Source organism: Vigna umbellata, chromosome 3, assembly GCF_029865625.1.
Source record: "Vigna umbellata cultivar VRB3 chromosome 3, Vumbellata_1.0, whole genome shotgun sequence".
Taxonomy (NCBI): Eukaryota; Viridiplantae; Streptophyta; class Magnoliopsida; order Fabales; family Fabaceae; genus Vigna; species Vigna umbellata.
In genome coordinates, this window is record NC_142167.1 from 45,928,610 (window position 1) to 45,939,478 (window position 10,869).

The following is a 10,869-nucleotide window of genomic DNA, read 5'->3' on the forward strand; positions in this document are numbered from 1 at the left end:
ACATGTATCCACTCACCATCCTTTTTAATTATTTCCCAGAGATCTTATTCAAATCCAGAAACTCAGTACAGCCAACATAATGCTCATCCAAGTCAAACAATGTTCAGCACACTATGGTTACACAACTTCCACACATCCAGCAGATACAAATCAACATGCTCATCACAAAACATAACTAAACAGTACATAACAGTTCAAATCAACACACCAATTCAGGACTTAACATGCATATATCTCAAATTAATTTCAAACAAAATAACTAGCTCCCCTTACTTGAAAGTCAAATAGTACAGCTCAATAAAATGCCCTAACAGTATCCTCCACACCGCGCAGAACTTGACAGAACCTACAGATCACCAAATTGGTGATAGAACATAGCTCTTAGAGCTCGAATAAACAGAGAATCAAAATGAGCTCCATGCAACCAGTAAAGTTGCATGCCCTAATATCCAGAAAGTTGAGAATTTGACTTACCCGTCCAAATGAAAATCTAATCTGATAGGATGGAAGCTCTCAACTCCGTGAGCGAAAGGACACCACCTATTTGAAATTTAAACGGTGGAAAGTGGTGGAAAAGTAGAGAGAAGTCAGAGCAAGGAGAAGAGAAGTGGAACTGAGTTTTAGAGAGAGAAAGGGAAACTGGAAATAGGTTCAGAGTTGGGAAAAAGAGGAAACCCCTCCTAAGGTCTTGGTGCCTTTAGCCCTTTGGGCCTGGCTGCCTTAGAAAATAGGACCTCCTAGCCCATAATTTTCAGGACCTTACAATATTAGACAGTGAAATTAGTTTAGATGTTCTTAGTTCCTATTTATGAAAATTAATTTACATCATTATTTATATATATGTAAAAAAATTGCAATCAATATTTGGTGAATATTCATAAAATTGCATAAATTATTTATAGAAGTTGAAAAGGATAAATATTTCACTAAATTATTTATTTATTATTATTCTTAACAAAATTTCTAACACATTCTTTACGAATTAAAACTTATTAAAATGACAACTTTTTTGTGGTTTTTTTAATGAATCTCTTATAATTATTTACCTTTCAATAAGTTTCAAGAAATAACAATGCAGGGGAAAGAGTAACAGAGAGTGATGTATTATCAAAAGTCCTCGTATCTAAATTATTTCTGAAGAGGTAAAGGTTATAGTAAAATAGTTTTGTACTGAGTGTCTAAGACAAAAAGACACGCTGGAAAACGAACCAAAATCTTAAGAGACGATTAAAAGCTTGACCTGAGTTAAGGTGTATTAGATTTGGATTTATATGGGTGCGTAATCGTAAATGCATATTCTGTCCGTATCCACACGCAAATGGAAGACATAAGTATGCTGTGTACTTTTGTCAGACTAAAATATCAATACTTTAGTTTTTTCCTATGAGACGAGCTTCTGAACAAATGCTCTAGTTAATGTTACAAATGCGGCAACACATAACTAAAAAGAGGTAGAGTGTCCAATTTTTCGTATATGGATAATAAGGCATTTGATGGGAGAACTCTAGCATACTGTATTAGAGAAATTGGGTATTTTTACCAGAAAAAATGGTAATGTAGTTGGTAGTTTCGACTAACCCAACAGGGCTTCAGTATTTGCAAGCATAAACTCGCCCTGATTGTTTAATTTTAACCCCTTAAGAGGAGATTTGACAAATCAAGCATTCAAGGGAGGAACATTCATACAGCTCCCTGCTCAAAGGGAACCCGTACAAATAGTCGACCATGCAAACTAACAACAGCGGATGTCTGAAGTGGATCAATTCTAGCAGGTAAGTTCACAACCTGAAAAAACAGCAAATTTCAGTCGATACCTTTCAATTAAGATGCTACGTCCTAACTTACTCTTAATGTCATAATATCCTCCTGAAAACAGAAATATATCAAGATCTCTGTTAAGAAAAGGTACTTTACCTTTTTGAAGGGGGTAATTCCCCATGGATTATCAATGTGTTCTGGCAGACCAGTTATAACCAGACGTCCAACTGGATCCGATTGGACTCGCACCTGGATTTGTTATAACAAGGTCAATAATAAAAGTTGAACCCAAAGAAGCCATAATCGATGACACAGCAAAACACTCATTTAAAGTGAGTTTGTTTCCAAAATGAGCAAACAAGGTTGTATCCAGTCTTTAGAAGTAGGATTCCTTGATAGACTACAATATCGGTGCTTTTCATAAACAGGATTCCTTACAGGACAAATGAAGTCGCATTATCCCAAACATTCATAAAGCTATGCTGGCAGAATTTACCTCGTCACAATAAAGCATCAAAAAACAACAGTAGAAATTTCAAATTGTACATCCCATTTTATACAGTTACGCTTATGAAACAATCTAGGCTACAATTTAATAAATTTAAGGATTTGATAATTATTTTTATCAAGTGTCACTGTTAGATAACTAAGGAGTACGACTTTGACAGTTAAACTTTAATATGTTTCACCGAACAGAATAAAGTACCCAAATATCATGCCAGTTTTCCCAGATAAAAATAATTATGGATGAAGACAAGTAACCACGGTTCTTACCTCCTCACGAAGGAGCCCGGGAACTAGGGCATACACCTCAAAACAATCTTTCTGGACACAAATACAGAAAACGGTAAAATTTTTATTAAATTATATTAACAGGATAGAAAATTTAGCATTGTGATACGTGAAAAAGTTAGATAAATAATAAAATCAAACTGACTTACAGTTTCTCGTACGTTGATCTTCACCCAGTCGGCTGGGGGTCCAATGTCCACCACTGCTGTGACCAATCTAACAAATGAAAAACTCGATTAGCCTTGATTTAATAAGCAGGCTTGAACTTGGAACAAATATCAGTGAGCATACGTATCTTTTCCAGATTGAAAGTAGGGATTTTAAGTAGTTGATTTGATTGGGGAATCAGTAAATATGAAAGGAATCCTCACTGACAGAAAATGAAAAAAGGATCTCCCAGGGTATATTCACTGTGTCAGTTTGTCTGTGTTTTGGCTCAGAAAACCTTCGCTAGGAAAGACATAGATACAGAAACCTCCTTAAGGAAAAATAAGGATTCAGATGTTTCCTAGGACTCGAATAAGATATGTATAGTGAAGTATCATTAAAATGCCCCCAACTTGTCCTGGTTAATTCCTTATTTTATTTTGCTGAAAACCGACGAGTCTAACAGAAAAAACAGCATTTATTGATTGTGTAACAGCAAAAAGAATTTACTCCATAGTACTAATTGTTACTTCAAGATCAAGTGGTGGGTGGGCAATACCGTGAGTTAAAAGATGGTGGATGGAGAAGCCAACAGTGAACAGAGATCATGAATCTATGCACAGGACTACAGGTCAATTAACAGAAAAGACCAGTAACTTACTGTCTATCTCCTTCAATATTTGCAGCTTTCTCAGCATGCTCCAAACCAGCTGGCGTCCTCTGTTTATTAATCATACCTAATTCATTGACGCATAAATAAATAAGATAATCAATTCAGAGAAAGTCGGTGATGTTAGTACTGAGCATACCAATGCTTTTTAGGTTCTTTTCACGCTTTGGTGTGGAACTGAAGTTCTTGTCCTGTGCAAGAAAAGACAAAACACCCCAGTAGTAAATACATTGCTATAAGACAGAGTTACACTGAACAATAAAATGATAAAAAGGATAAGAATGTAAGTTTTAAAGGTCTCAACAGACCTTAGTAGCTGGCTCAGCAACCTCACCATATCCAAGAAGGCGCTGAGCATGCCAACCTTGCATTGCACGGGCTGCTGCATCCCTTCGTGCTCTACCTGATCCTGGAGCCTGGTAAACAGTAGTCTAAAAAAGAAACTCATTATTTGATATATACAAACAGATGGTAGAGGTTGAAATGTTGTTACATGCTTCCAAGTCATGTTTCAAATGCTCTTTTCTGTAAAATTTCTCCTTCCCTATCATTTTCTGTAGAGAATCCACAGCAACCGACCACCTCTGATGATCCCTAGACTAGACGTCACAGATTGAGGACTTTTTAGAGGCTCTGAAGTCAGCATCACCAACAATGGTTGCAATTTTCGGCATTGTTAGCAACTATTTTGGTTTCTCCTTTTCATTATCTTACATTAATTAGCATGATTGGTTAGCTTTTGTTGATGGATAACTTATGTGCCAATTTTTTTTGGTTTCTACTTCTTCTCTAAGTGGTAAAGTTCAAAAGTTATTAGCCACATCAACAATAAAAGAAACACCCCCATCATTAGTTTCCTAATTTCCTAATGAATTCTACCAACAAAAAACCCAGGACTTTAGACTAAGTCTTTTGTTTCATACACAACCGTAAAAGCCTAATGTTTTCATTCCAGCAGCCATTTTTTCAAATTTGTACACAGTTCACTCCTCAACCTTTGTGTATCAGGCAAAATAGGAGCATAACTAACAAAAGAAGGAGCTTTATTCAAGTTCACATGACAACTGAAAACAACATATGATCTTATATAATAAAGTAATCTTCTTGTGAGCATATGAAATCAATGAACACAAGGGAAAATTATACAAACCTCTTTTTCCACATTTGGAGATTGATGAAATGCTCCAACAGGGAGCTGTAGCTCCCCAGTCTCTCTCTTATGCTTTTCATACTCTAAAAGTGCCTGTCCAAATGTTCAGTTCAGGAAAAAGGAAACTAGAAGATCATACAACTGATGCTCGTTGGTTATTTCAGAAAAAAAAACATTTTCCAATTCCAATCACCAAAACTTAAGTCCACTCTAATTTATCAATTTTTACAATAAAAAAGATGAAGTATTTCTAATAATTAGAGATAAGTTCAATCCACCAATTACCTTCTCATAAAAGATTCTAAATGTCCATGAGACTGTAGTGCATGTCCTGCAAGAAAAAAATTCAATATAACTGAGCAAAGTAATACTTTTTTAAAATGAATTGTTGAGAAAAAAAAAGTTTTTGGCCTTTGCAATCTGGAAACCTTAGTTTGTGGCACAGATGTGGTTTTTGTCCCCCTAATATTTTCAAGTCAATCAAGTACCCTTTTAAAATTAAGCAAATGTGCCATCTGTTAAGTTAAGATAAAATACTTAACAGACATGGCAATGGAATTCCATATTAGAATTCCATTTGATTATTAGACACTACATATAGTGAAAAAGGAACTTAAGATTAAAAAAATTATATTAAATAAAATGAAAGGAACAAAGATAAAATAATTTATAAGATTAGAAAAAATTAAAGGAACTTAAGATCAAATAATACCTCATGACATGAAACTAAAAAGGATATCCATATACCAACCTTCTTGGTGTCTGCTAACATTGAGAACAGAAACCAAAGACCCAATTTCCTAGGGTTTTTCCCATGAGATTAGGCATAGGATATTTCTCCAAATAGTGAAAAAAGGCACTCGACAAAGGGGACCATTCTTGGTGGACAAGTGTTTGCACCTCTAAGAGGAAGCAAAAACAGTACTGAATATTTAGTACAGACCAAGTTTCTGCAGTCAATGACCTCGATCAACTATTTGTAGCAAGGAAGAAAGCCAGCAAAGTTGTTCCCAATCAAGAATCTTATAGCAACATGAGCCAATCTGAAAAGAGGTTTGTCTTTTCAGGTGGACTATTTATGGACTGAGGACCAGTTTTTGTAATTAAAATAGCTTTTTGGATTGACCGTGGTATTTTGTTTTTCAGATTGTGGCTCGTGACTAGCTTACTAAGGATAAGTAGTCTGTTAAGAGCAACTTTTGAATGTATTGGTTGTAGAAATATTCTCTATTTCCATATTTTACCTATGTAAATAATATTTGTTTCCTTGCATCTATATAATAGTCTGTTTAATCAGTAATTAGTAAAAATTTCAGATGGTAATGACTAGATTTAATTCCTTTAATCAAGTCATTTTGAATGCAAATTGATAATTAAAATTTACTACAAAGAGTTGACCGCTTAAGCGATTAAAAATCAATTTCAATCTTATTTTCAAGGGTTTCTTTGGGTATTCTGAACTGTAATGGATTAATTTATGGTATCTGCTACGGCTATCTTCTATTTGGTTTTGCTTAAGTTACTTTATATTGGCCCAATGATACCGTTCATAATAAAACCTGGTTAACATGGTATTTGATATGGTTAACTGATATTTGATTCAGAATGGTTAATTTACACTAATTTGGTTCTGATTTGATTCGTTATATGATCAATGGTATATGGTTAATTTTGTACTAATACATGCTCACAAACTCTGCCATGTGGTACTGATGTATATATGTAGAATGAGAGAGAGAGAGAGAGAGAGAGAGAGAGAGATTCATGGTTTAGTCAAATCTGGGATTGAACTGCACCATGTTGACCCTGTATGGTTGGTGTTTACTTTCATTTTTGTACTATACACACTTGTATGGTTAGCATTTATAGTCAACTACCACCACAAATCTGTCCTTGGAGCTATAAAATAACAAATATCCAATTCTACATCCAAGCAAATTTTGCATAATATAGTTTCAGAATCTGATAATGATGTTAAAGGAAATTCTACCTGCACAAACTCCATACTGTATAGTCATTCAAATTTCCAGTCTTATAACCAGCAAACTGTATGGACTTAGGTAATGGGTTTTGCTGTCTACATGAACCCGTTATGTGATGAGTTTTGCTATAATAGAAAACCTACTACTAGATGATGGGCAAGGTGCAAGAACCAAAGGGGAACAGGGTAGATATTTCACATCTTCTGTCAACAACCTTGCAGTGTAAATTAGAGAGAACGGTTCAGATAATTTTTCGTCACCACCAGTTGACATATGTCATTGAATCTGAGAATCACCCACTTGATTTTTTTCCGTTCATTCAACTCTCAAGAACCTGAACAACCAAGATTCAGAAACTCCAAGGCAATTCAGATAGAACATAGTTTTTATTTTCCAATATAATCACAGCTACTCATGTTTTCAACAAATATTATCAACAATTACATTTTTAATTTCTTTAAACAATTTCTTCTGATGTGACGAATTGTGATTGGCTAATTAATCAAAATCAGCACAATGACTAGCCACATTGCAAAACTGCCAGGCAGATTAACTAATTCTATTAACAATTGGATGGCAAGTTAATCATAGGGGGACTGACTAGCTTGCAAACTTTTATGGGGAATAAAATCACACATGACAGGTCCAAACTAGTGGAGTGGTTGGGGGGGTCAAAAATGCAATTAAGCATTTGATGTTTTAGAAAGTAAATTGCCCATGTTAATAATAAACAGTTACAAACAACTCAGAAAACTACAAAGAATTCATCAGTGACAGTAAATAGCAAAAATACAATATGATGAGGCTACGAAAGCTTAATAAGAACTACAAAACAATTATATTTTAGGCCTTACTTTGGGGGGTTGAAAGACTCTCCTACTTGTCGCCACAACTTGGAGCCAGTTACCTACATATAACCAATCAATAAGATCAACTTTGTCAGTTACGAGTAATGAATAACTGACAAAAGGGTCTAAAACATTTTAGCACCAACTGAAATAAAACTTATGGATGTTGATAGAAATAATGCAATTATAGTAATAATTGAAAATACAGTCTATTATATGTCATGTGACATTTAATTATGATTAATCAGAGTGATTGAATTTAAATGTAACGTAATTATGCTTGTATTTGTCTGTTGACATAAATATATGTTCGACTGCATAATTGTAGTACATGAAATTCATCATATGTCTCATTCTCTTTCATTCTAAACATGATATCAAGAGCCAACAAGAAGCAACCCAAATGTCAAGTAAACTAAACATGTAAAGATATGTCCTATTCCAAAATTTATAAAATAAATTCAAATCAAGTTCCAGAACAAAAAAAGAATCTGGGCTGGCTTCATGACACTATAGAAAGTACCATATCAAATCACAGGCCAAAGCTATTACTATGTCTCCACAAGTCAGATCATAACTATTTAAACTTCCCCTACAATATCTTCCAAAATTTTAAAAAAAAATTATTAGATGAATGACAAATCCTAAATGATTAGCTCTTTGAAAAGTTGTCAGGAGGCCTGAGGACCAAGTCAAAAAATGTTTGACTTCCACTGCATGGGTTCTATCTGTGCTACAACCAGTGTCTACCCAACATTTGAGCAGCATTGATAATACCAAAATTAGCTTGGCCATCAAACATCAGGAAAACATAACAAACAACACTATTGAAGGCATAACTACAGTATATATGAGGTACAAGCAAAGCCATCGAACATAGGGAAATTGTGTTGATGACTCACCTGACATTTGGTAAAATGTTTAAATCTATATTAAGTTTAAACGGCCCTTTTATCTTACGCAAGATATGAATGGGATGGAGCTATTAGAAATAGCATTAACAACAACCTTGAGTTTGAAGTAAGCAAAGTAATGCAAGAATTACAAACATGGCCTAGAACCATTCAAAGGGATGATCTGTCAAAAATAACATGTAAGACAAATCCATACCACATCATAGCCACCCAGTCTGATAACAGCTTTCCACAACCTGCAGCCCATTGAAAAGTAAGGGATCCATTATCAGAACAGTATAGTAACACATTCAAATATCAAGGAGGAGGTCAGGCCAACTTAAACTAGCCTTTAGAATGCTTATGAGAAAGGGGTTACACCCTTGCGTCACAGGGGATATTATACATACTTAAGGCAATTTAGTGGCTCTCCGTAAAACTTAGGAGGCTTAAATTCCAAGGACCGCTCTCTGTAGAAATTCTCAAGCTCTTTCATAAATGTTTCCCGGTCCAGAGGTGTGCCATACTCATCATACTCAGTCATCTGTGGATGAAAGGCAAGATAAATACAATGTACAAAAGAGAAATAACAAAAAGCTCTGCCATCTTACTGGAAGTAAGTACCTCAGTATCATTTAGCACATTCTTCATTTCTCTAATGTTCTTTTCTTTAGGCTTAGGAGTAATCAGTTCATGGTGCGAAACGGTCTTGGAATCTTCAACCTCAAACTGATTCTCACTAATTACACTAGTCTCTGGTACATTACTAGGATCAGAATCCCCGTTTTTGTTATCATCGCCCTGTTCGACCATTACTTGATCCTGCTGTTGCTGAGCAGGGGAATTGTCAGTAGGGGAAGACGACACATGCTGGCCATGCAAAGCCGCATCAACAACATCCATATCAGAAATGCCATGGGAATTACCCGTGGGTTTCTCACCATCCTCCATCTCACAACCTTATATTTGCACACAGCAATCCTACACTCCACGTAAACACTAATTATACAATTACATTATCTCGTGACTCATTCAACTCATAAAACAAAGTAACGCGAAATGACTATGGAGAAAAAGGACGAAAATCCTTGCCCTAAGCAAAAATTGCGTGTAGCGGAAACGGTTCTTAGTCATGGCGAAACAAATACCGCTCAGGAAGTAAAAGCAGCGTACCTTAATTGGCGAGGAATCCCCGGAAACTGATCCACCACTAGGCGAAAATGTAGGGTTTCGGCGGGTGATGAAAATTGCAGATGAGAAATGTGAAGTATGAGGAAGAACGTGTTCCTATTTTAGATATGAAATTAGAAATGGAATTGAAATGAATGGAGCAGAACCAGAAAAGCTACACCAAGTTATGATGAAAATCAAAAGTTCCTATCAACAATTTGCATCTTCCGCCTCCGGTGACGGTTGAACGGAGTTTGAAATGCAATTATAAACGCCGGTTAACTTAAAGATGCGACACCTTCACCTCCACCTCCACTACTCGAGTCACCCACTCTCTACTACTACTATAGTTTGTTTCCTCAATATCAAAAGACCGTCTTATCCCTTTCTCCATGTTTCTTTCCATACACTAAGTTTTTCACATGTGGATAACAATATGTTTGAAAGTCAACATTAAATTCATTTTCTTTAAATAAAAAATAAATTATTATTCACTTTCTCTAAATTTTATCCATTTATAAATAGTCTCTTTAACTTATTAATTCAACAAAATAATTATATTTTAAAGTTAACAAGTTCACTTTCTTTAAATAGAAGACAAAACAATTCAATTCCTCTCGACTTCAAATATTTTATAAAGTAGCACCTATTATTTCCACATAATAAATGTTTATAATCTAGTTATGGAAGGTTTAAATAGGTATGCATCAAATTTAGGAATGAATCTCCATTAAAATCTATTAAAGTTGTAGTTTTGTGTGGTTTAACAATTTTGACAAGTTATATTATAATTAAAATATAAATAAATAAATATTTTTAAACATTAAAATTTATTTATATTAATAATGAAAATTTTAATTTTAATTATCTATACATTTTTTAAAATATAAGGTAAAATATAAAAGATATGCAGAATTGGGATCAGGTTTGAGATATACTGACAAATAAATATTTTCACTTAAATCACTAGTGGGCAAAAAATAATGAGTTAGACAATATTGAAAATATCTAATAAAGAGTATTCAATCTCAACCTACCTTTTTTTACCACAAATAATTGGCAAATGTTTTAAAATTTTATTTCACTTTATTTTCTTTTCTCTCTCTTTTGAATAGAAATTTCGAATTTTAATTTTGTATTAGTTAATCTATAAATTTTACATTCTTTAAAATAATCTATTTTATTAAGTTGAGAGTTGAAAATTATAGTCTTTAAAATGGTAAGAAAAATTATATTTTTTTAAAACAACTAAAATTGATTATATCTATTTATAAAACAATATATTCTAAAAATTGAGTAAAATTTAAAGTTCAACGTAATGTTTGTTAATCATAAATGTATAATGTATGTAAATAACCTACCACAAAATTATGTTTGTAGATTTTGATATGTGTTTCTGATGAAGGCTAATTTGATTGCAGTGTTGATAATGTTCTAACTTTGGTTTAACATGATTATT

At 33.9% G+C, this 10,869-nt stretch overlaps 1 protein-coding gene across 3 annotated transcripts; it reads right to left on the reverse strand.

The window, feature by feature from the left end:
* Positions 1-1,442: 1,442 nt before the first annotated feature.
* LOC148202689 (AT-rich interactive domain-containing protein 5-like) lies at positions 1,443-9,781 on the reverse strand. 3 transcript variants are annotated; one of them, XM_088110618.1, is made up of 15 exons: positions 9,414-9,781; positions 9,167-9,221; positions 8,865-9,071; positions 8,651-8,784; positions 8,458-8,497; positions 7,354-7,406; positions 4,803-4,848; positions 4,518-4,610; positions 3,676-3,798; positions 3,507-3,558; positions 3,359-3,434; positions 2,700-2,766; positions 2,533-2,583; positions 1,915-2,007; positions 1,443-1,785 (listed from the first exon to the last, which is right to left on the reverse strand). In XM_088110618.1, exons 2-15 carry the CDS (start codon positions 9,182-9,184, stop codon positions 1,681-1,683), a joined length of 1,158 nt encoding a protein of 385 aa, XP_087966744.1. In that variant the 5' UTR covers positions 9,185-9,221; positions 9,414-9,781; the 3' UTR covers positions 1,443-1,680. The 3 variants fall into 3 exon arrangements, with proteins under 3 accessions (XP_087966744.1, XP_087966743.1, XP_087966742.1); XM_088110617.1 differs by having other exon boundaries at positions 8,865-9,239; XM_088110616.1 differs by having other exon boundaries at positions 8,865-9,221; positions 9,414-9,780.
* Positions 9,782-10,869: the final 1,088 nt, after the last annotated feature.

Excerpts from the sequence above, each read along its gene's own strand:
- LOC148202689 (XM_088110617.1), bottom strand. The coding sequence starts at position 9,191 with ATGGAGGATGGTGAGAAACCCACGGGTAATTCCCATGGCATTTCTGAT. Across the intron at positions 4,611-4,802 it reads TTAGAATCTTTTATGAGAAG|GCACTTTTAGAGTATGAAAA; the intron begins GTAATTGGTGGA and ends ACATTTGGACAG. Across the intron at positions 2,767-3,358 it reads AATATTGAAGGAGATAGACA|ATTGGTCACAGCAGTGGTGG; the intron begins GTAAGTTACTGG and ends TTCATTTGTTAG.